At 39.6% G+C, this 25,978-nt stretch overlaps 1 protein-coding gene across 2 annotated transcripts in view; it reads left to right on the top strand.

Moving 5' to 3' along the window:
• The window catches only part of Pla2g4a (phospholipase A2 group IVA), a 145,123-nt gene that overhangs the window by 95,277 nt on the left and 23,868 nt on the right, over positions 1-25,978 (top strand). For both annotated transcript variants that reach the window (XM_021645437.2, XM_060364423.1), the window contains 6 exons: positions 6,590-6,812; positions 7,809-7,923; positions 14,696-14,833; positions 14,962-15,054; positions 19,865-19,936; positions 22,764-23,006. In XM_021645437.2, the coding sequence (XP_021501112.1) occupies positions 6,590-6,812; positions 7,809-7,923; positions 14,696-14,833; positions 14,962-15,054; positions 19,865-19,936; positions 22,764-23,006 (884 nt within the window). The remainder of the gene's footprint in view (positions 1-6,589; positions 6,813-7,808; positions 7,924-14,695; positions 14,834-14,961; positions 15,055-19,864; positions 19,937-22,763; positions 23,007-25,978) is intronic.

Here is a 25,978-nt window from a genome sequence, read left to right as displayed (position 1 = left end):
AAAATTTTCACACAACTTTATAGGGAGAAGGCAGGAAGGGAAAACGTGTCCACAAAATAGTTTACAAAAGATAGCAGGGTGGTTGAAAGATGCATGTTTTTGAAGACTAAATTGGATACATTAAATATAGGAGGGAAAGAAAGGCGAAATATAGTTTAAAGAAAGAAAATGGACGCTATAATGAATAGCCTTTGTGAGCATGTGTCCCGTCCGGCGGGAGTTCAGCGGGTTCCTAAGGAGAGGTGAAAGAACGGGAGCGGACAAGAGACACAAAGAATGAGAGCAAATCTATAATCCGATCCAGCTCTTGTTTATTTGAAAATTTTCACACAACTTTATAGGGAGAAGGCAGGAAGGGAAAACGTGTCCACAAAATAGTTTACAAAAGATAGCAGGGTGGTTGAAAGATGCATGTTTTTGAAGACTAAATTGGATACATTAAATATAGGAGGGAAAAAAAGGCGAAATATAGTTTAAAGAAAGAAAATGGACGCTATAATGAATAGCCTTTGTGAGCATGTGTCCCGTCCAGCGGGAGTTCAGCGGGTCCCTAAGGAGAGGTAAAAGAATGGGAGGAGACAAGAGACACAAAGAATGAGAGCAAATCAATAATCTGATCCAGCTCTTGTTTATTTGAAAATTTTCACACAACTTTATAGGGGGAAGGCAGGAAGGGAAAATGTGTCAGCAAAATAGTTTACAAAAGATAGCAGGGTGGTTGATGATGATGCAGAATACCACAAGGATGTTTATTAAAAGAGATACTAGAAGAATGTGAGCTAAGTTTGTCTAGCCTGACACACAGATGTCTCATAAGTTCCAGAAACATAAATCTCTCACCTATAGACAGTTGTTGCAGCTGTCTGTAACTTTCCACTAGCTGGCCTTGGCTCCTGGCAAGCATGTATAATGTATAGACTTTAGGGCAAAGCTTTCTAGAATTCAAAAACATACAATCTATGTGAGGTTAAATAATAAGTTATGGACATCTATGTGGAAGTAGAATTATCTTAGTAATTTGTGTTTATTTTTGGTTTGGCTTGGTTTGGTATTGGGGATTAAACTCAGAATCTCATATGTGATATGGTAGGACCAAGTGTCCTACTGCTGAGCTAAATCCTCAATTATTCTTTGTAATGAAACAAAGAATTTTTTTAAATATCTTATAAAGAATGAGCTATATTCTGGATATTTTCAGAGCTGAGCGCCTTAGAGTCTCAAAAAGATGTTTTTATTTTCAAGTATTGTGATGTCCTTTAATATAAGCCACTATATCTACATATGCATTTATTAAATCTTGTTTTGTATTATTTATTAATTTTATTTTTATTAATTACAGTTTATTCACTTTGTATCCCCCCATAGCTCCCTCCCAATCCCACCCTCTCTCTCCTTTATCCACCCATGCTCTTCCCCAAGTCCACTCACAGGAGAGGTCTTCCTCTCTTTCCTTCTGATCCTAGACAGGTCTCATCAGGAGTGGCTACATTGTCTTCCTCTGTAGCCTGGTAAGGCTGCTCCCCCCTCAGGGGGAAGCTATCAAAGAACAGGCCAATCATGTAATGTCAGACAGACCCTGTTCCCCTTAATATGGGACCCACTTGGATACTGGGCTGCCATGGGCTACATCTGAGCAGGGGTTCCAGGTTATCTCCATGCATGGTCCTTGTACCTTGTTTGGAGTATCAGTCTCAGAAAAGACCCCTGTGCCTGATATTTTGGTTCTATTGCTCTCCATGTGGAGCTCCTGTCCTCTCCAGGCCTTCCTATATCCCCCTACTTTCATAATATAAGTCTCAGCATTTGCCTTGATACCCTTCAGGGTAGAGCCTTTCAGAGGCCATCTGTTGTAGGCTCCTGTCCTGTTCCCTGTTTTCTCCCTCTTCTGATGTCCAACCTCTTTGCCTTTCTGAATGGGGATTGAGCATCTTAGCCAGAGTCCTCCTTCCTGATTCGTTTCCTTAGGTGTACAGATTTTAGTATGTTTATCCTATATTATATATCTAATATCCACTTATGAGTGAGTATATACCCTGTGTGTCTTTCTGCTTCTGGGATACCTCACTCAGATGATCTTTTCCAGTTCCCAACTGGAACTGCAAAGTTCATGATTTCCTTGTTTTTTTTTTTTTAATTGCCCAGTAATATTCCATTGTGTAGATATGCCACAATTTCTGTATCCATTCCTCAGTTGGGGGGCATCTGGGTTGTTTCCAGCTTCTGGCTGTTACAAATAAAACTGCTACAAACATGGTTGAGCAAATGTCCTTGTTGTATACTCGAGCATCTTTTGGATATTAAATCTTAACAGGGTCCAGAAATTTTCATCCTTTTGCTGTGTGTGAATCATGATGTAGAATTTTGGATAATTATCCAAGTAGACAGAGACTGGATTTTTCAAGTACTCTATGCTGTACTTTTTAAAATTTATTATTATCATTTATTACAAATTATTCAATTTGTATCCAGGCTGTTGCCCCCTCCTTTATCTCCTCCCAATCCCACCCTCCCTCTCTTGTCTCCCACTATACCTCTCCCCTAGTCCACTGATAGGTGAGGTCTTCCTCCCCTTGCATTTGACCCTAGTCTATCAGGTCTCATCAGGACTGGTTGCATTGTCTTCCTCTGTGGCCTGGAAAGGCAGAATTCCACCCCCCCCCCAGGGGGGAGGTGATCAGAGAGCCTATCACTGAGTTCATGCCAGAGAAAGCCCCTACTCCCCTTATTAGGAAACCCACTTGAAGACTGAGTCTATGGGCTATATCTGAGCCAGGGTTTTAGGTCTTCTCCATGCATTGTCTTTGGTTGGGGTATCAGTCTCTGCAGGGCCCCCAGGACTCAGGGTTTTTGTTTGTTTGTATATGTGTTTGTTTGTTTGTTTGGGCTCTGTTGCTCTCCTTTTGGAGCTCCTGTCCTCTGCAGGTCTTTCTAGTTCCCTCTTCTTTTATAAGATTACCTGCACTCTGCCCAAAGTTTGGCTATGAGTCTCAGCAGCTGCTTCAATACCACGATAACTGCAGTCTTTCAGAGGCCATCTGTGGTAGGCTCCTGTCCTGTTCCCGGTCTTCTCCTTCCAATGTCTATCACATTTGTCCTTCTGAATGAGGATTGAGCATCTTCCCTAGGGTCTTCTTTGTTGTTTAGCTTCTTTAGGAGTATAGATTTTAGTATGTTTATCCTATATTATATGGCTAATATCCACTTATGAGTGAGTATATAGCATGTGAGTCTTTCTGCTTCTGGGATATCTCACTCAAGATGGTCTTCTCTAGATCCCACCATTTGTCTGCACATTTTATGATTTCCTTGTTTTTAATTGCTGAGTAGTATTCCGCTGTGTAAATGTACCACAATTTCTGTATCCATTCATCTGTTGAGGGACATCTAGGTTGTTTCCAGCTTCTGGGATGAATAGAGTGGCTAAGAACATGGTTGAGCAAATATCCTTGTTGTATAATTGAGCATATTTTGGATATAAGCCTAGGTGTGGTATACCTGAATCTTGAGGTAGCACTGTTGCCAATTTTCTGAGAAAGCACCAGATTTATTTCCAAAGTGGTTGTATAAATTTACATTCCCCCCAGCAGTGGAGGAGGCTTCACCTTTTTTCACATCCTCACCAGCATTTGTTGTCACTTGAGATTTTGATCTTAGCCATTCTTCTTTTTTTTTCACTTAAAAAATTATTTATATCTTTATAGTTTATTCACTTTGTATCCCTGCTGTAGCCCCCTCCCTTATCCCTTCCCAGTCTCACCCTTCCTCCCTTATATCCTCCCATGCCTTTTCCCAAGTCCAGTGATTGGGGAGATCATCCTCCCCTTCCATCTAACCCTAGCCTATCAAGTCATATCAGGACTGGCTGCATTGTTTTCCTTTGTGGCCTGGTAAGGCTGCTCCCCCATTAGGGGGAGGTGATCCAAGAGAGAGCCACTGAGTTCATGTCAGAGTCAGTCCTTGTTCCCACTACTAGGGAACCCACTTGGACACTGAGCTGCCATAGGCTGGGGTTCTAGGGGTTCTAGGTTATATCCATGCATAGTCCTTGGTTGGAGTATCAGTCTCAGTAAAGACTTGTGTGCCCAGAATGTTTTGATCTGTTGCTCTCCTTGTGGAGCTTCTGTCCCCTTTAAGTCTTCCTATCTCCCCCTTCTTTCATAAGATTCCCTGCACACTTTCCAAAGTTTGGCTATGAGTCTCAGTATCTCTTTCAATACTTGACTAAGTAAAGTCTTTCAATGGCCCTCTGTGGTAGGCTCCTGTTTTCTCCCTCTTCCAATGTCCATCCCCTTTGCCTTTCTGTATGAGGATTGATCATTTTACCTAGGGTCCTCTTCCTTGCTTAGCTTCTTTAGGTGGGCAGATTTTAGTACATTTATCCTATATTCCATGTCTAATATCCACCTATTCAGTCTGGCGTTTTCACAGACAATTAGGAATAGTGCTTCCTTAAGATCTAGCTATACCACTCCTAGGCGTATATCCAAAACATGCTCCAGTACACAACAAGGACATTTGCTCAACCATGTTTCTAGCAGCTTTATACAACCCAGATGTCCCTCAGCTGAGGAATGGATACAGAGATTGTGGTACATTTATACAATGTAATTCTACTCAGCAATTAAAAACAAGGAAATCATGAAATGTGCAGGCAAATGGTAGGAACTAGAAAAGATCATCCTGAGTGAGGTATTCCCAGAAGCAGAAAGACACACATGTTATATACTCACTGATCTTAGCCATTCTGATGTGTGTAAGGTGAAATCTCAGGGTTATTTTGATTTGCATTTCCCGATGCTGTACTTTTATTACTATCTGGTGATTGTACTAACCAGAATTTGGGGTATGCTTTTGACAAATTATCTTTACCAGGTTTGGGATGACAGTTACAAAATCAGTTGGTATGATCAATACATTTAAATAGTTTTTATCTTTTTCTTAAGCATATGTATTTTTTGTGAGCTTTCATTCTCCATTCCTTAACTTATTTTTTCAATCTATTGTTTTTCAACTTGTCTATAGAAAACTCTATATCCAAACAGACATTCTAAATCATTATTTAGTGAGAATAATTTATTCAGTAAGGACTAAAATTTTGTAAAGTCTTTTAAAAAATAATGTCTATACTTCAGAGGCTTTGGCAGTCATTTTAGAACTTCAAGACTAGTCCAGGGTACATGTGAAATCATGTCTCATAAAACAAAACAAATTGGGCATGGTGATGGATGTCTTTAATCCTAGCATTTATGAAACTGAGGCTGGTGAATCTCTGAGTTGAAGTCCAGTCTAGTCTACCTAGAGAGTTCCAAGAAAGTCAGAGCTACATAATAGAGAGACCCTGAAACACAAAACAAAACAAATTTAAAAAAAAATCCATGAAAAATAATAAAAGTTACCAGAGAAAGAACATGTTTTAAATTCTATTTTTTTAAAATAATTGATTATATGGGCCTCTTATTTGACTTTATCAATTCTTTCTTTCCTTAATTTTAAAACAGAATATTTGCAAGCCATGTGACTCTTTAAGGTTAGAGCTAGGAATATAACCAGAATAGTGCCTAAAATGAAGCAGGTTTCAGTAAGAGTTAGATTTCCCTTCCTGAAGAGAAGCTAAGCCATGATGGTCGACACGGAGATGAACACATGTACTATTTCATGGATTTGTTTGAGTTTCTCGGATGGTGGAGTATTTATGTTTCTGTGCATTTTGTTCTGTCCGTGCGGTGAGCTGTTACATGTTGGGTTATCCACTGAGACTGACAGTGGTAATAGTAAAAGTTTATTTTTCCAGAAGCAGGTCAGAATTTAACAATGGAAACAGGTAAGTAAAGAGTATCTCCTTATGAGACCTACAGTATTTGACAGAGATTTGGGTTTGTAGCAGGGAAGCCAGCAGCAAAGTGACTCTTATCTGGTTAATAAATTAAAGTCTCATGGTGATTTTTTTCCTGTCATTTGAAGTAGCCAAAACATCTGATAGCCAACAATCTTCATCTGGCAGGAATGCCTTCTTCATCTCTAGGGTGTTTGCCTTTGGCTCATCTCCTTAAGAATTCGGAGTTCTACCATGGCCACAATTTTGCATTTTAACTACTTGACCAATGCACAAATTTTTAAAGAAATAAAAAAGTAAGGCAAGAAAGGAGAAAGAAAGAAAAACATTTGTCACAAATGCCGTGTACCCACAGTAGCAGACAGCTCAGTTTCTCTATGTAGACTGTTGAGTTTATCAAGTTCCAGACAGGTCAGTTTAAACATGACTCAAGAGTGTTGTCATCCATGTTCAGTAAGTGTGATAAGGACAATCATTCCGGGCAAATTGCAGGTGTGGCCATCCTTTTCTGACAACTGTGAGGACTCTCCATTCCTCTTCCAGACTCACTCTCCCCTACATCGCTTCCATCATAGACCATGTCAATTCTGACTACATATTTTTTTCTTAGATAAATTAATGCCTTTAACCGGATGAAGAAGTTAGCCAAATATATCTGCCATTCTTCATCATGTGGTGGAGAGTACCTTCTTTGTTTGGGGACCTTCTATGGAATGCCCGTTATCTTTACTATATGATGTTTTGATTTATTTGCAGGTACATGTCAACCTTGTACTCACACCCTGATTTTCCAGAGAAAGGTCCAGAGGAGATTAATGAAGAGCTAATGAAAAATGTTAGCCACAACCCACTCTTACTCCTCACACCACAAAAAGTTAAAAGATATGTCGAGTCTTTATGGAAGAAGAAAAGTTCTGGCCAGCCTGTCACCTTTACCGACATCTTTGGGATGTTAATAGGAGAAACACTAATTCAAAATGTAAGTCATGGTGAAACTATAATGCTCTTAACTGCAGTAGGCAATGTAGATTAATTATGGTGTCTGACACTGAAGAAGGTACAAGACATCGTGTTCAGTCTGCTCTGCTCAACTTATTTCCACAATCATGTATGTGCTGAACATATCTTCCCTGCTAGATAATACGATTCTTCACTTCAAACCAGTGCTCATCAACTGATTCAAACTATTGTCAGTTTGACATGGAGAAGAACTCTTATCTTGTCTCTTTGAAAAGTCAATTTTTCACTGCTCATTCTCCCCATAAATAGTAATCTTTTTAAGTGAGATGGTGAATACAAGTAATATTAATAATAGAAAAAGAGGAATTTTTTTTTCTTTTTCTCCTCAGCAGATCAGAACATGGACTGCTCTTGTGGAGGACCTGAGTTGAATTCCCAGAACCTATGTCTGGGAGCTCACAATTGCCTGTAATTCCAGTTCCAGGAGGATCCAATACCTTTGGCCTTTATGCATACCTGTGCTCACACGCACATGTCCACTCCTAGACACACACACATATGCATATTTTAAAATAATAAATAAAAGTGGTAGAAGAACAATCTTTGCCTGGTAAGAGTCAGAAAAGGAAATGGATCACAGGAAACACATGTGCTTTCTGTATCACCACAGGGTGATGTGTCGTCTGAGATAAAGCAGGGGAGGCAGGACAGCCTGTGCCAGTGACTGTACTGGAGAATTAGTTCCCAGCACGGTAGCTGCTAAATCTTCCCCCACTTCAAATAGTGACACAGTCCCAGAGATTTGGTTATTTTAGAATACAGACCTTTTCTTTTCCCTCCCCACAGAGCTTAATTTTAGTTGTCTATTCGAGACTACAGATTTTCAGAAATAATAAATTAATTTTATTATAAAAATTCAAGTATTTACTTAAGCGCATCATTTCCAATAGCTTTTATCTGTGTCCGTGTCTATGTACTTAAAGTCATTTCATTCTTTTTGTGTGTGCATGGACAGAGGATGGACACGACCTTAAGCAGTTTGAAGGAAAAAGTCAGTGCAGCGCGGTGCCCTTTGCCTCTCTTCACTTGTCTCCACGTCAAGCCTGATGTGTCGGAGCTGATGTTTGCTGGTAGGTCCCATTTATCAGAACATCCCCTGAAATGAGGATTTCTAATCATTTTCTTTGCATAAAAAGCTCTACGTAGCAGTGTATCAAAGTAGTTCCCGAGACTCATAACCAAACCTTGGGCAGAGTACAGGGAAACATATGAAAGAAGGGGCAGTTAGTATGACCGGGAGAGGACAGGAGCTCCACAAGGACCAAATATATCTGGGCACAGGGGTCTTTTCTGAGACTGTTTTTCCAACCAAGGACCATGCATGGATATAACCTAGAACCCCTGCTTGGATGTAGCTCATGGCAGCTCAGTATCCAAGTGGGTCCCTAGTAAGGGGAACAGGGACTGTCTCTGACATGAACTCAGTGGCTGGTTCTTTGACTTCCCTAACCCCCATGGGAGGAAAAACCTAGCTAGGCCACAGAGGAGGACATTGTAGCCAGTCCTGGTGAGACCTGATAAGCTAGGATCAGACGGAAGGGGAGGAGGACCTCCCCTATCAGTGGACTTACAGAGGGGCAGGGAGGAGACAAGGGAGAAAGGGTGGGGTTGGGAGAGAATGAGAGAGGTGGCTACAGCTGGGATACAAAGTAAATAAACTGTAATTAATATAAAAAATAAAAATAATAAAAAAAGCCATAGGCAATTTCAGTTGCTAATTATAATACATTTTCTGTAATCTAAGATAGTTTGAAAATAAAAAAAAATTAATCTAGATCATTTTCTGTGTCGAAAGGGTATTCCACTAAAATACACCTGATACCTAATTATTTAAAATAGTGAAATGGAAAGTAAATGCTGGAACCAGTTATTCAGTGGTCCCATTTTTGAGGACTGCTGACAATACGAGACCTGGTGTTTTTAAGCTATGTTTATACTTGTGGCTGAACGACAAATTGCCTTATTTCTAGGTTGTTGTTTCATTTATAGCTTTGAGCTTTTGAGTGCTGTGAAAGTACATCGTGTTTCTATAAAATCCCTGCCTCATTCATGTAAAATGAAGGGATGTCTCTGACCATGTTTAAGGCCATCTAATTTCATTTACATCATGCTCTTAAAAGAAAAGAAAAGAAAACAAACAAACAAAAAAAAACCCACCATGGATTAGCACCTGTTAATCCATAATCCTTTTGTAATTTAACTCTCTCTTTTCTCACACAGGAATCCTTAATAGTTTATAAAAAGTGATTCATTCACTAATATACAAGTATTTATGAGTGATATGAATTAAAATGTTTATTATGCTATAGCTTCAAGACAGCACTGTTTACAGTTATTATTTTAGTTCCCTGTTAGTGGATCTTAGGGAGATATGTGTTTTTAACTTTGCTTCACGGAAGAGCAAGTAAAATCTCAGGAATACAGCTTGGATTGTGTAATCAGCAAGTGGCCAGTCGACAGCAGAACTGAGAACTGACCTTGTAAAGCCTTTATCCTTTTAATAACTTCATATTGGCTTATCTGATTACTGACCTTGTTGGATGAAGATTTGTTAGGCTCCTGGGGTTGCCCCTTTTCGTTGCTATAACATATTGTTCTTGTCTGTAAGAGCTTGTTGTTTGTTTGGGAAATTTACAGTAGGCATTAAAGAAATAGAGAAAGACTAGAGCTGTCTCTGAGTACACTACCATCAACTTCTTTTAGCCTACAGTCATACATCTCTTAGTAATGTTTTGACAAATGCGTGTGACAAAGTATAGGAAATACTTTAATCAGTGGCAAGCCATCATTAAAATGTCTACACATTTTTACCAAATTAGAGTGTTTTATGAAAGCTGCATAGGAAAAATTAGTCTTTGGGAACTTAAACACGAAAAGTATTTAAAAGGTGAATTTAATTCCTGGGCTCTCAAGGGTCAGAGGGAGGCATGCATGAGGAGTAAATGTGTATTCCCAACAGCAAAAAGGAGCACAGATTTGACCAGGGTGTAGTTTATACTGAAGACTTGAGAGTTTATTATATAAGAGAAATAAATGCTGTGATGAAATCGCAACCTCCTCTGTAGATATTCTTTTGGGGAGTCTTGAAGTTTTGGGGACTGGCTGATTTCTTAGTGCTCACATTCTACTCAGACCTTGGAACATCTGGAGAAATCACAATTTACCCTTCAAGCATTAAGATAAAGGTTGGAAAGGCATGAGTTTAATTCGTAAGCCTCAGTTTCTGTGCTGAAATCTCCCTGGCAGGCCATTTGATCTCTGATATTTATGTTCCTCACTATTTCACATATTGCTCTGCATTACTTGTACCATGTAGAGACAGTTACAATCACTTATGCATAAAACTGACAGTTGTAAAAATCATTTATTATTGTTGTGACAGTTACTATGGCACAGTAACAATTATTTATCGCAGTGACAATTATTTTCATCCATGCTTTTACTTAACAACCATTAGGAAAATTAACTAAAATTAGAATTCGTTTAAAAAACAAAGTTCTGGAGGCTAATGTAGGCTGAGTTCCACTTCATTTGTACATCTTCAGTCTGAATGAGTCTGATCTGAAAATCTGAGTCTATGAGATGCTGCACCATTAACCTTCACTGTTAATCCTCTGTGATAAGGAAGGTCAGATGTGTCTTCCATTAGCTATAGGAATCTTGTTCCCAGAAAACATATTCTGAGTTGTGTGTCATGACTACACAAGTGGTTTTACCTGAGTAATTAATTAGAAAGGAAAGGAAAAGGAAGGAAGGAAGGAAGGAAGGAAGGAAGGAAGGAAGGAAGGAAGGAAGGAAGGAAGATCAGGAAGGAAGGAAAGGAAGGATAGAAGGAAGGAAGGAGAGTAAAAACATGTCTTTACTTTATTGCTTGAAAATACCTTTCTACAGAACAGAAATAATTATTTCAGAAAGCCTGAAGTAATCAGTGAATTATTTTTTAGAATGCCAAAGAACCCAATCAGCTAACACAAGTTTTTATCGTCTCAGCTTCATAAATACCAGAGCATGTTTTTCTTTCCTCTTGGAATAGCTTTAGTTGATTTTTTCCTTTGGAAGGTTTTCAGCAAGTGAATATTAGTGTTTAAACCATTAAATGTTCTGACTCCTCCACTCTATTACATTGCTGAGAAGATTTAAAACTACATTTAAGATTTTTCCAAGGGTGACTAAATTACATGCGCTGAGCATGAATTATCATTATGGATTAGGCATCATGATAAATTAAACCAATTTTGAGACAAGACCTTGCTATGCATCTCATGTTACCTGCCTTAAATTCCCAAGTTGTTGGAATTATAGATATATGCTTTGTTGTATGCTAACATTTATGACAGAAACCATAGTTCTGAAACTTATTGCCTTTCCTCACAGAAGTGTAATCTCATTGAAGACACAAAACTAAAACCTGGAGAAGTTAATAACATACATCTGAAATGTAATTATTGGCTGAAACATGTAGACATGACAGGATAGCATTATATAGCTTCAGTGTAACCATAAAAATACTTGACAGGGGTGACTGAAATAAGATTCAGGTTGGACTTGGAGGCAGAAGTCATCTTTGAATAGGAACAGCGTAAAAATGTTTAGAAAATAGCCAATGCTCTATTCTGGAGAGTCATTAAATCTTGAGCTCTCCATTGAGGAGCCCAGGACGTACACACATGCTGGTATAGACTAAGTGTCCATGAGAAAGACTCTAGTGCTGAATTAGGGGCAGTTTGACCTTCAGCTGTGTTTACTTAACTTTATGATAATGGGAAATAGTGATTGCTTTGGGGCTGGGCTAGAGGGCTAGTTCTTTTGCAGAAGTCCTTTGGTGAGGGCCTGGAGGGATAGCTCAGCAGTTAGGAACACTTGATGCTCTTGCAGAAGACCTGGGTTGGGTTCTCAGTATCCACATAGTGGCTAACAAACATCCTTACCTCCAGGTCCAGAGGATCCTGTGCCTTCTTCTGACCTCCATGGGCACCAGGCTACCATGTGATTCATATATTAGGCAGAAAATTCATACACATAAAAAAAATAAATCTTTTAAAAATGTTTTTTATGTTTATATATTTTATTTTATTTTATTAATTTTTATTTTTATTAATTACAGTTTATTCACTTTGTATCCCCCCATAAGCCTCTCCCTCCACCCCTCCCAATCCCACCCTTTCTCACCTTTCTGCATGCATGCCCCTTCCCAAGTCCACTGATAGGGGAGGTCCTTTTCTTCTTCCTTCTGATCTTAGTCTATCAGATCCCATCAGGAATGGCTGCATTGTCATCTTCTGTGGCCTGGTAGGGCTGCTTTCCCCTCAGGGGGTTAAAAATGTTTTTATAAAGTTCTTTGGAAACTGGAAGGGAAAGACACTAGACACATCTTTATTTTCAAGTTCAACTTGTGTCACTGTGATGAGATCCTGAGACCAAGGAGACACCATTCAGGACAGAAATAAGTAGACAGATGCTCAAGATCAGTTCATTTCGATGGCAGACTTCATGGAGTCAAGCAGAGTTTTCAGCAATGAATGAATCAGTCAGTCAATAGAACAGTTACTTGGGCTGTGGTAGTGTAATTTCCCAAAGTAGTTAAGTTGGAGAGGAAGGAAGGTGATGTATTTTTTTTTTTTCAGACAAGGCTAGTGGGAGGTGATGATGGAGCATCTGAAAGTAGTGCTGGGCAGGAAGAGCGGAATGAGCAGATGAGGATGCAGGAGAGAGGCTAAAATTGAAACGTATGAGTCAACAGCTGGAGGGCTGGAGCTGAATTAACAGGAGGTAGCCTTCAGCAAGGAGCGGAGGGTAGATCTGAGCTTTTAGAAATGTCTGTCATCACAGTGTATAAGCCAACAGCTGCAATGAAGGAGGGATCAATCAAAATGATAGGGGAGAGGCAATGTATGTTAGGTCCCAAGACAGTGTTAGAAATTACAGCACTGACACAGGGGTTTTCCAGCTGGCCTCTGCTGTAGTGCTAGTCATGTCTCACCAATGCTCCATCACCCAGTCCAAAACAGGCCGCCTTCAGACCGAGCACCCGCAGAGGAGCCATTCACCTTGGATTTGAATGAACCATGCTAGCTCATCGCAATTATGATTTTACAACTTCCTTTGTGAAAGGCGAGTATGCTCCTCTCTTGAGCAAACAGTATATGTGAAGCACAATCCTTTTTCTAAAATGGTGATGGCACTCTTCTTGGATGCTCAAATTCTTGAAAGTTAAAATTGTGTCCGTAATTGATATAGTTCAGTATCCCTGTGGAGTCTTGTATTTCTCCAAGAGGACATATCACCATTCTCCATTGATTGGGATAACTAATGTAGGAAGAGTGCCCTCCCCCCACACTGAGTTCAACTTTTACCACAAAAGAATCACAGAAAGGCTTGTGGAGTTTGTAATCATTTTCACTTTGAATGATATGTTTGGGACATAGCATTGCAGAAAAATAAACTGAGTACAATAGGGATGGCAGAAGATTGGGAGTCGAGAAGGATATACATGATGTTGCAGCTTTATAGAGAATTCCTAAAAAAAGACCTCAAACTAAAGGTTAATAGAAGCCATGAAATTGCAGAAGGGAACAGTAAGTTGAGGATCCTGTGGAAATGGCTTTGAATTCAGTGGAATAGCAAGAGGGCTTACATGGTTATGGTGGAATACTATGATGCGTAATAGAAAATTTGATGGGAGATTTTTTGAAGTGAAAAGATGGAGAGTAGCTGCCTTTCAGTTCACAGTGTAAGGAGAAGGCATTAGAAGGCTTTCAGTTGAGATTGGAGTTCTGTGATTTCTGTTTCCCAACCTGTTTTGATCCTAGTAGGTGGGAGTTGGAGGAAGGACACTGAGAGAAAGGAGAGGGTTGAGACATTTTAGGAAGTCACTGTGGAGATCCAGAGAGAGGTTGCAGTACTCCGAGTAGTACGGTGATGATTCCTGTGGTGATGATATAGCTAGACACGTCTGATGATAGACCATATAGCACCTGAGTTTTCAGACATGGTCTATTATGTCAAGAGAGATAGTCATAAAAGATGGTAAAGTATGGTGCTTTGAACAGCAGTCCTAAGAAAGGCAGCCAAAAGGAGTACCACAAAAATTGCAGTGGCTGCTATTAAATGAACAACTAAAATGTGTCACGGCTTCCCCTATACTTTCTATGTTTCTTAATTCGCTGGGATCTTAACTTACAAACCATCTACTGATATTATCCATGTTGTTAAGATTGGGGAATCAAGACCTGGGAAGACAGGTCATATATTCAGGTGATGAGCAGTTAGCGAGCCACGGCATAAGGATTGACCCCAGACCGTCTGGCTCCAGTGCTCCTGTTCTGCAGTGTCCCTTACTGTTCCTACCTTGATATACTGCTATGAAACCAGAGCAGTGTCTTTTGTGTTATTGTTGAAACTTTGGAATACATGCTTAATAGAAAAATGTTAGGAAAGGTACAGAAAATTCTCCTTTTTATTGAAGGTTTGACCTCTTTTGTTCCCTTTTAATGGATTTTATGAGTTAGAATTTTTCAGTTTTACAGTCTAAAAGTGAAGATGGGCTACGCAAAAGATGGCTAAGTTTTTAGGTAGAAAAATGTATTTATTTTGTGCTAACTAGACTTGACAATTTTTATTTTGTAATTTATGAAAATTAGACAATTTTTATATTGTCTTTTTCATCTGTTTTCTTCCTCAGCACCACATAGTGTCATATATGTAGTAAGTATAGGTTAATGTGTTTTATTACCTAGTTTTAATGATTGAAGTTAATCATGGTGCTCTTAAAGTCATCATTAATATGTGAGTCTTTATGTTGCTTTCCTATTAATGAAGTATCTCGTTTTAAAATGCTTTTAGATTGGGTTGAATTTAGTCCATATGAGATTGGCATGGCAAAATATGGTACCTTTATGGCTCCTGACCTGTTTGGAAGCAAGTTTTTTATGGGAACAGTTGTCAAAAAATATGAAGAAAACCCCTTGCATTTCTTAATGGGTGAGTGATCAAAAGCTCTCTCTCTCTCTCTCTCTCTCTCTCTCTCTCTCTCTCTCTCTCTGTTTCTCTCAACTGTTTTAAAATCTGGATGCATTTTAAGTTGTTCTCTGTTCCCGCCTTTATTTCAGGTGTCTGGGGCAGTGCCTTTTCTATACTGTTCAACAGAGTCTTGGGAGTTTCTGGTTCACAGAACAAAGGTTCTACAATGGAGGAGGAATTAGGTACTGTAAAAGTCTTTGATTGATGAAAAACTCTGCTACACCTATAAGCAACACATATATACGTGAAGAACATTAAATCTTTATAAGGGTTTTAAGTATCAATTTATCAGTAACTTGGTTGAAACAATCTAGTTGTTTCATAAAAAGCATGTCCAAATTATTTAAGTTCTGTTATGGCATTACAGTTGTGAAATTTATGAAGACCACTCACTGTTCCTAAGAATAGCTTGGACCAGTGCATCTCCTATTTTTTCCTCTTTATATTTCTAAACATATTATTTTTATCAAAATGTACTCCTTTTTAGGATAATACAGTAGCTCCTTAAAGACCGGATTTAGAAACACACGAACACACATTATTTAAGGGCAAATTCAGCCCTGTAACTTATCTATATAGTGCTAACTCACTAAAGTTATCATATGGTACAAATCACACTAAAAAAAAGCATATAAAATTAAGTTGTGTCTTGTGAGCTAAAAAATAATGGTTTTCTTTAAATGTAACTCATCCTATAATAATTTCAAAGCAAGTGCCATAGATCTTTAAAAAGTAAATAAATTATATTGAGTGGTTTATATTAATTATTAAAATAGTACTATAGGAATACTTTGCTCTGAATGGAAAAATCTGACTTTTAAAAAGAGCATGCATTCATGACTTACCTGAAGTCCCCTGATCTGTATCCAGTAAGCACTATGTTTTGATGGATTGTGGGAGGAACACACAGAATACTTAGTTAGAATTTGGGGGCCAAAGATGTGGTTTCATTGGTAGAATGCTTGCTAGCCTGCAAAGTCCTGCATTTGATCCCCAGGATCATAAACCAGGCATAATGGCACTAGTTTGTAATTCTAATACTCAGGAGATGGGGGCAGAAAGGTGAGAAATTCAAGATCGACTACACAGGGTTAGAGAACTCCTTGGGATACATGAAACCAAGCAAACCAGCAAAAATATTGAATGAATGGATTTGGTGCCAGTGTATCAAGGACCAGGGCTACCAGTCAATTACCTAGTATTGTTTTCTGTCCATGAAATCACAGCTCTGTTTGGGGAACACAGACTACAACCAATACATTTTTAAAAATTAATCAATTCATTTTAAGAATGCGTTCATGTGAAAAGCTTGCTGTGTTTTTGTTTTTGTTTTTGTTTTCTAATATGTGGCCTTTGGATATTAGCAATGGCAACTGACACAGTGAAGCTTTATATGCAAAAGAGAATCTAATTGTAACATGACATGAAATGACACACATGTTATTCCAAGCAGTACTGTTTCTCCTAAGAGAATTTCAGTTGTTGATAGTTTTTTGTAGTATGCAAGGATTCATTAATATTCTCTTTAAGAGTATCGTTTGTTCATTCAGATCATTCTTAAGTAAGTATTGGAAAATTAATTTTATGATGTCATTAGGTCTGACAATGTCTAGATACACATTAAAACAAACGGGGCACTTATGGCTTGTAGTACTTGCTGTCCTCCAAGCATCACTCAGGTAAGGGGCAGGCCAAGTGAGTCCCAACTGGAGCCCGAGGTTATTCTTAATGGAGAGTTGCAATCTCTTCATGGTTTAATGATATTCAAACTGGATAAAGAGAAAGGGCTGGGGGAGCCTCAGCAGTAGAGCTCTTGTCTAGCATGTACAGGTCCCTGGGTTGGATCACCAACACCATAACAACAGCAACAAATAGGGGTTATTACCCTGTCAGGGCAGAAGATCGTAAGATGGAACCTTACTTGGACTTCATAGAAAGATCTTTCATAGCCTGAGCTAAAAGTACAAGGATGTGATATTCCTGCTTGGCTTATTTTAATAATAGCATCCTGAGTGGATGTCTTATTCAACTTTAGTTTTGTGGAAGCTGCTCAGTGTCTTCTGAATCACTCCAGCTTTTCTGACTTACGTGAAGGTTTTTAAAAAGGAAAACACAGAGCATGCCCACGCTGGGTGGCCTGCTTCCTGTGTTCCTTCTCTACTGAATTATCCTGATAACTCAGGTTAATTATTTTTTTCTCTTCCTCCTCAGGCAGGAAGAGAATAGGGCTGAAATTACACATCAGAAGGTGGGCGAGACAATGGCTATAGTCCAAAGAAAAGGAAGATGTTTACAGCTCATAGTGCTGAGAAATCTCTGTGGAGAAGTCCCGGTGGGGCCAGCAGTCTGGCCGCTGGCTGCTCTGTGTCAGACTGAGGGCAATGTGTATTGTGTACTTGGGATCCTCTGATCCTCTGATTGGCATGTTACTTTAGATTATGTAAGGGTTTCCAGAAATGAAACTGAGAGGAATCAGGACTTCTGGGGACTGCTTCATCCTTTGGCTGACTGCGATCTCCCTTTTCCAGGGGCATTCAGAATGGGTTTGTTTGCCTGTTCTCTTACTCTCTTACCTTAACAAAGACTTTAAGGTACACTGAATCCCAATTAAGTAACTTTAAATGAAATTATTTACTTTCTCCAAGAGTTTTGCATGTGCACAAAAAGAGCTGTGTAAAGATAACAAAATGTGGGTTCAGATTGAAACAGTCATGCCCCAAAAATATCTTTATGAAGAAGACTGCAGTTTTCTTAATTTAATATACCAAATAGAGCCAAAGTAGAACAAAACTAAAGCAACAGTGACAGACAAGAGGAAATGCTTAAAGAAAGAAAGATCATAGAACAGCAAAGCTACCCAAAGTTTGTGACATCTGGAATGGGTCTTTTCTTACTACCCTCTTCTACTATGCAACAGAATTACTGCTGTCATAGTTACAAAAAGAACAATTGCATTAGCTTTTGAGTATTTTACTTTGTTGAATCTTGTATTCATAACTAATGCCAGTGAAAATATAATTTAAGCTCTCAGAAATTTACTAAACTTTCTATTATGTAACTACCCATGCATCTGTCAGTTAAATGAGTTTAACAGATATATGGAGAGAAATATGGTAAGCCACCTACTATACCTCTATTTTCTGAGCTTAATGGTTTCTCAAATGGTTCGGTGAATGAAGCACTAAACTTGGAACTAGTGTCTTGAAATTGAATAAAGAAAAATAATCTTTTTGGTACCCTGCTTGGTAGAATCTTTCCGAGGCCTTCTGTGGTAGGCTCCTATCCTATTCCCTGTTTTCTCCCTCTTCTGATAACCATCCCATTTGCCTTTCTGAGTGAGGATTGATCATCTTACCTAGGTGCCTCCTTCTGGCTTAGCTTTTTTAGGTGTACAGATTTTAGTATGTTTATCCTATATTAGATGTCTAATATCCACTTACAAGTGAGTATATACCATGTGTGTCTTTCTGCTTCTGGAATGCCTCATTCAGGATGAGCTTTTCTAGTTCCCACCATTTGCCTGCAAATTTTATGCTTTCCTTGTTTTTTTTTTTTTGTTTTGTTTTTTGTTTTTTTTCTGAGCTGAGCCTCATAGCCAAACTTTGGGCAGAGTGCAGGGAATCTTATAAAAGAAGGGAGAGATAGAAAGACCTGGAGGGGACTGGAGCGCCACAAGGAGAGCAACAGAACCAAAAAATCTGGGCACAGGAGTTTCTGAGACTGATACTCCAATCAAGGACCATTCATGGAGATAACCTAGAACCCCTGTACAGATGTAGCCCATGGCAGCTCAGTCTTCAAATGGGTTCCCTAGTAATAGGAACAGGGACTGTCTCTGACTTGAACTTAGTGGCTGGCTCTTTGATCACCTCCCCCTGAGTGCAGAGCATCCTTACGAAGCCACAAAGGAAGACAATGCAGCCATTCCTGATGAGACCTGATAGGCTAGGGTCAGATGGAAGAGGAAGAGGACCCCCCCCCATCAGTAGACTTGGGGAGAGGCATGGGAGGAGATCAGAGAGGAAGGGTGGGATTGGGAGGGAGTGAGGGAGGGGGCTACAGCTGGGATACAAAGTGAATAAACTGTAATTACTAAAAAGAAAAAAAGAAAAAGAATCTTTTATATTTGCTACTAAAGAGGAAGAAAAAAATCACTACAGAGAATAGTTCATATGAACCAGCAGAAAGTCTGATTTTTCTGCAAATGGTGATCACAAGACTAACTTTCAGATTCTACAAATTAGGCACATTTCCCCTGGGAAAGGGTGGCTAGTCATTAAACCAGCTTTTACTACTGCCCTTGTAGTAAGGGTATATATAGTGTTTCTTAGTTTTCATGGCTGATATTAATATGCTTCAAAACACAAATTCTGCACATACTGAAAATCAACAGATAGTTTTCAGTGTTGGCAAAAATCAGAGGTTAATTAAAGTGAGTTTATGATATTCATGTTCTGGAGACTATATTGCAGAGCATTTGTAGATTTGCTCTTTGTCCTTCATAAGCACCACTTAAAGATATAATCAAGCAGTTATTATTATTAAAGTTAAGGTGAACTCATTAAAATCCTTTCCTTAAAACTAGGCATTGATAAATTTCCACTAATTATTATTATTATTATTATTTTTTTGCTAGGATGTTTTGTTAACCAGTTATAGATCGGTTTTTAAGAACTACTAAATCTGATGTCTCCATGTACAGTACTCGTGTTAAAGTTCCAAATGGGCACAGTAGTCCTCCTTCTGTAGTTTTGCTCAGGTTTCTTTTATAGTTAAAAAGGAATAAGATCTAGTCTCACCACCTGGACCTGGTTGGCTTGGAACTTGCTTTGTCAACCAGGCTGGCCCAGAACTCACAGAGCTCTGCCTGCCTCCACCTCCTGCATGCTGGAATTAAAGGCACATACCACCACTCTCTCATCTGCACAGTAAATGTAGTCGTGAATTTTGATGCCTGAGATGCCTCAACAATTTCTTTTCTCCTTTCCACAGAAAACATTACAGCGAAGCACATTGTGAGTAATGACAGCTCCGACAGCGATGATGAGGCCCAGGGACCCAAAGGTAAGGGAGTGAAAGCTTTCCTGCGGATGGTGAGCAGAGGAGGGGTTGTCCACCCAGCCTCATGTGTGCTGAAGATGTTCTAACCCCCGAAGTGTCAGGAGAGGGGCTGTCCGGCGAGAGACAGGACAATTGCAAAGGACAGAGGGGTAGTGGAATCAGATCTTCTCCTTTCTTTTAAAGCCTCAAATATGTCTGCACTCCAGCAGATGCCGTAGTTGCAGTAAATAGCCTGTCTGACGGCAGTACCGGATTCTGTTTTTTCTAAAGCAGTGACTTCTCCTAGGCGTGATATGCATACAGGGAAGTTTTCCATCTTCTATCTTCTATCTTCTATCTTTCTATCTTGTTTTCTATCTTCTCGGATTATCACTAAGAGTGAGATTAGTTTTTCGTAGCTGGGCTGCTGTTATATGCTGATGGGGCTATGCAAAACAGGACAGTTGCCTCATCACTGCTACACATGTAGCTGCACATGACCATAGCATGGGGAGGAGTATGCTGTGCCTTGGCAACACACACACACACACACACACACACAAAACAAAACAAAACAAAATAACCTTATTCCTTGGCATCTTAAGCTTTTTAGGAGGGCAGAGCTGAGCAAAGTTTCAGCCCTGGTTTTGCTCACAGCCCAGCAGCCCCATTGATTAGCTGGGGCCCTCCAGAGACCTCACCCTGCAAGAAACACATCTTAATTCCAAAGTAATTCATTGAAAAGTCCAGATTATACATTTTGTTAATTGTTCTGACTTGCATTTTTAATTTGTTTTTGATGAAGGAAGCAAGCTAGAATAAAGGGCACACATGCCACCCATCTGGTGCTTTGAGAATAATTAGGGAAGACTACAGAGTTCACATTAGCTGTTTGTTACTTACCAAGTAAATCACGGTAAGCAAGCAGACCATGTAGTCACTACTCAGCACTGGGCAGTTTTTGAGGCTGAGAAGTTCAAGAACTTTGAGTTTGCTGGTTTTGTTTTCATTTCATTTTTAACTTAGAGGTTGACATTGTGGATTTTTTTTATTAGTTCTTACTGTTCTTTTTAAATAAATATTTTGAGAGTCTTTTTAGGTTCCATGAAAGATGGAACAGATAAAGCATTTTGGTAACTCTTCCACTTCATCCTCTCCCAGACAGCATCCTCCGCTGTAACTTGTTCCATCAGCGTGGGATCCTCTGTTACAGTTGATGAACTTCCATCTTCCATTGACGAGTCACGACCTCTATGAGCCCCTACACACTGTAGTTCACTCAGTTACGCTAGGGATCATGCCCTCTGTGGGTGATGATCGTGAGCAGTATCAAGCACTGTAGTGTCACATGGGGTAGGTTCATAGCTCTCAAAAGCTCCTCCCCTCTACCTAACCATTCCCCTCTCAACTGGGAAAACTAATTACTTTGCTCTCTCCATAGCTTTGCCTTTCCTGGAATGATGTATAGTTGGAACCATGCTGTCTGCATCCTTTTCAGATCCATTTCTTTTATGCTATAAATAAGTACCTAAGTTACCCCTGTGTCTGTTTATGGCTTTATGTATGTTTACTATACATTTGTTGGAAATTATAGAAGTTGAATGTAGATACTCATCTCTCAAAACACACACACAGGGCCGAGAGAGTTAGCTCAGCAGTTAAAAGCTCTAGCTGCTCTGCCCAAGGACCCTGGACTCCCGTGGCAGTTCACAATCATCCTTTACTCCAGTTCCAAGGGATCTGACGCCCTCTTTTGGCCTTCTCAGGCAATGCATGTACACTGTGCTTGTATGTAGGTGCAGGCAAAATGCTCTAAAATACAGACAAATCTTTTAAATCTTAAAAAAAAAGAAGCCAATAGACCGAGTTTTATGTGAGTATGCATATTTCTTCACAAGTTCCTAGAAACGAGAGCAGAAGCGGTTTGAGCAGTGTTCTGTGACCTTGATTCTGAGTGGATTCTGCTGATAGCATCATGCTGCAGAGGCTTGCATTATAAGGCTCTCTCCTCCTAGTTATAAGGCCAGCTGACTCCCTGAGAGCCTCACGCTGAGATCCAAATACCATCAATCCTCATAACAATCAGATGAGACTTCTTAATGAGGAAACGAAGGCTGGGAAGGGGTTCATAGCTAGCAAAGACTGGAGGGGATTGGAGCTCAGCAACGAGCACTTCCCAAGAGTTAATATGGGCATAGGTTTTAGAGGGAAAAGTTATGTGTGGCCGCTTCTTCGGACCACTGGTGAAACCTAGAACACCGTATAACATTTGTTTAAATTATAGAGTTTTAAATTCCCAGACTTTATAAGCAAGGATGAACTGACAGGTCATACAGTGAGTGCACGAGGTTGTTTGTTTATCAGCAGTCATATGGTGGGTCTTTCGCTGTCTTGCCTGACCTTTAGTCACCCTTGGGTTTTTACTGAGCAGGACAGGGACTCTTAGGAAAAAACGAGGAAACATAAATATTAGTATTAAGTAATATGGTCTCTCTCTCTCTCTCTCTCTCTGTGTTTGTGTGTGTGTGTGTGTGAATGTGTTAAATGGAGGAGAAAATGTGTTCTATGGAGAAAAGAGAAAGTTAAATGTTTATATGAAAATTTTAAGTAGATCAAGAGGTATCAAATGATGAATAAAGACTGACATTGTGTGTAGGTAAGAGGTAACTACGCACACTTGAAATCAAAAGGGATTGGGCATTTATTAAATATAAATGAAAATATCAAGCCGAAGCCCTAGAGCTTTAGTTTTCATTTTGGTGATTAACCATACAAAGTTAATAACAGCAAAGCCCTCTACGTCTTGGCACATGTGTTCATATTTGGCACATAACGTGTTCCTTCCCTTCAGGCACTGAGAATGAAGATGCTGAAAGAGAGTACCAAAATGACAACCAAGCGAGTTGGGTCCATCGTATGCTAATGGCCTTGGTGAGCGACTCTGCTTTATTCAATACCCGAGAAGGACGCGCGGGCAAGGTCCATAACTTCATGCTGGGCTTGAACCTGAACACATCCTACCCACTGTCCCCTCTGAGAGACCTCAGCCCCCAGGACTCCTTCGATGACGACGAACTCGATGCAGCCGTAGCAGGTAAGTCTCAAAACGGAAGCCGTGTGAGCTAATTCGGGGTATCTTTATTCTTTCTCGGGGAGAAGCATGTTCATTCCCGTTAACATTTAATTAGACTCAATTTTAAGAACACTGACTGGTGAGGGACATTGTTATATTTTTTTTTTCTTTGAAGAAAAATACATTTGGATAGGAAATGGCCTAGTCATACTAGAATAGAAAATATTCTTTGAAATACCAAAAGCACCACCCGACCTTTTAAAAAAATCGGCCAGGGTTCCTTTACAGGCAACAGGAAGCTTCTACGGTGATGATTACAATGAGCGCGAAGTAGGGAAATGGGTGCTTACAGGATTGTTCCAAGGATAAGAGAAGCAAGCGCAAGGCTTCCAGGAGTGACTCTCAAAACACCAGAATCATTCCCCAAACGCGTCCACAATCGTGCCTGGCAGCAGCAGCAGAAGAAACACAGCTGTGTCTCATTTCTTCCTTTCTATCCGGTGGGCGGGCCTCCTGGACAAGGCCCGGTCTCCGCAGATGGAGCTTCGAGGGTGTGATGAAAGTGCGCCACGACTAGCGCCCCCTTGTGTTGATGGAGAGCACGAAGCACAGGGGTTGGAGTTCGCAAAGCCTGGGAACAGGGAAATTGTCACTCCAGTTCTCAAAACAAGATTAGGAAATTTTGTGAAGTTTCCTGGTAAGAATCTTAGTCACTTTCAGACTTGTCGCTAAGCCCAGTCCCCAAGAACAGTAACCTTTATTACTCAGTTCCTTGTGACTTACAGGTTAAATGTTACATTTGCCTCGATGATAAATGATATATATCCTTTTATTTTGTGGTGATCTTAAATTTTCTTTTCAATCACACCATCATTTTTCCTTAGTTGTCCAAATATTATTTCTTAATCATTTCTGTCTTAGGGTCATTATCAAGATGCTGTAAAACTTTAAAGTGGATATTTGAAACAATAACAAAACCTCCCCCAAATTTCCTGTGGAATTTTGTTCATCACATCCACAGAATACTTTTTACATTATTGTAGGTTTCAGAATTTGTTTTGTTTTGTTTTGTTTTGTTTTGTTTTGTTTTTTACTTTAAAGGGAAAAACCACTGCATTTTGTATTATGTGCATGCCCTTAAACTCTAGGATATGAGTTACTTTTAATTATGTATTGATTAGCCCCAAATCTATTCATAGTGGCTATAATAAAATTCTACCTGCGAGAAAGTAGATTTACCTGAACTAACATTGCACTGAAACATTCAGTTGGTGTCATTATTATCGCTAGTGGCACATGGCTGTACTCTCTGTGGCAGACAAATGTTTCTTTAGAAACTTGTGCCTTATGGTGATGGCTGACTCACAAGCTTTTAGATCTATGAAGACCCCTCAGCTACTTAAACTTTCTAGACAAAGAATATGAGAGAAAATCATTCTATTACCTTTGTTCCAGATTGCTCAGCAAATCTGGGCTTGGGTTGCAGACCTCTGGGTCTGGCTGGTGAGTCGTCCCCTTCACTACACAGCATCCCCGGTAGTTTCATTAGTCATTGTTTTGCTGCTGTAAGAATGGAAGTTTTCTTGATGTATACTTTGTTTTATCTCTTTTTCATTGTCCTTTTTTCCAACATAGTTCCTCTGGGGTTTGTGTAGCACGCATCCTAGCCAATTCATCCCACATTTTAATAACTTTCTGGTAGTTTTGTGGTATTGCATATGCTTTTATTTGTCAGTGTTTTGGACTGGAAGATAAAGCACTGAATTCCCAGTTAAAGTTTTAATATTAAACACTATTTTATGTGTATACAAACAACATAAAAACAGTTGAGGTATATTGAAACTACACAGTCACTTGTTGCTTATGTGACATGCAGATTAAAAGTGGCCATTCTGTATTTTTATTAGCCAAATTTTCTGACTGTAAGAATTATGCCTCCTTATTGATCTCCCTGTCTTAAGTTGCTCAGAATCTTTACCTGGTTTCTTGCCTTGATTTCTTTTTATAGTCATACAGAATTTAGATGTACCTGTAATGTGCTAGGTTCTAAAGATCCACCAGAAAACAAGTTAAACCTGGCCATTGCCTTCAAGAAGATTAAAGCCTCTTTTTTAAAAAAATTTTTAAATAAGTTTTTTATCTTTTATATTAGTTACAGTTTATTAACTTTGTATCTCATCTGTAGCCCTCTCCCTCATTCCCTCCCAACCCCACCCTCCCTCCCTCAGCTTCTCCCTGTCCCTTTCTAAGTCCACTGATAGGGGAGGACCTCCTCCCCTTCCATCTGACCCTAACTTATCAGGTCTCTTCAGGACTGGCTTCAATGTCCTCCTCTGTGGCCTAGCAAGGCTGCTCCTCCCTCGGGGGTGGGGAAGTCAAAGAGCCAGCCATTGAGTTCCTGTCAGAAATAGTCCCTGTTCCCCTTACTAGGGAACCTACTTGGATACTGACCTGCCATGGGCTACATCTGAGCAGGATTTCTAGGTTATATCCATACATGGTCCTTGGTTGGAGAAACAGGGAGTAAAGTCTCTTAAAGCCTTTCCTCCAAGAGCTGATTCCTGAAGGGTTTCTATATGTTGGTTACAGTAACACTAATAGGAAAAGAGAGAACTAGCCATCCTGATTCTGAGGGTCAATGAGGGTATAGTTATAGAAGAGTGTGGCCCTTGTGGTGAGGTTTGGAGAATAATCACTGTATATATCACCTCATTTCATTCCTCTCCCCTGAAAAAAGACTTATTCACAATTAAAAAAGAGAATGGAGAATGGCACAAGGAGCTATATGCTGATAATCCTAAGTGTATATATCATATGCATGGAATATTTGTTTTTTGAGGTTTGTTGTAGAGATTTTAGTTTTGTTTGGAAATTATTCTAAAATCTTGTTAAATTTATTACAGTTTATTCACTTTGTATCCCCCTCCCTCCCTCTTCTCCTCCCATGCCCCTCCTCCAGTCCACTGATAGGGAGACTCAGTGGCTGGCTCTTG

This window comes from Meriones unguiculatus, chromosome 11, assembly GCF_030254825.1.
Source record: "Meriones unguiculatus strain TT.TT164.6M chromosome 11, Bangor_MerUng_6.1, whole genome shotgun sequence".
Taxonomy (NCBI): domain Eukaryota; kingdom Metazoa; phylum Chordata; class Mammalia; order Rodentia; family Muridae; genus Meriones; species Meriones unguiculatus.
The sequence above is the reverse complement of the archived record's forward strand: the minus strand, read 5'-3'. Positions and strand labels throughout refer to the sequence as shown.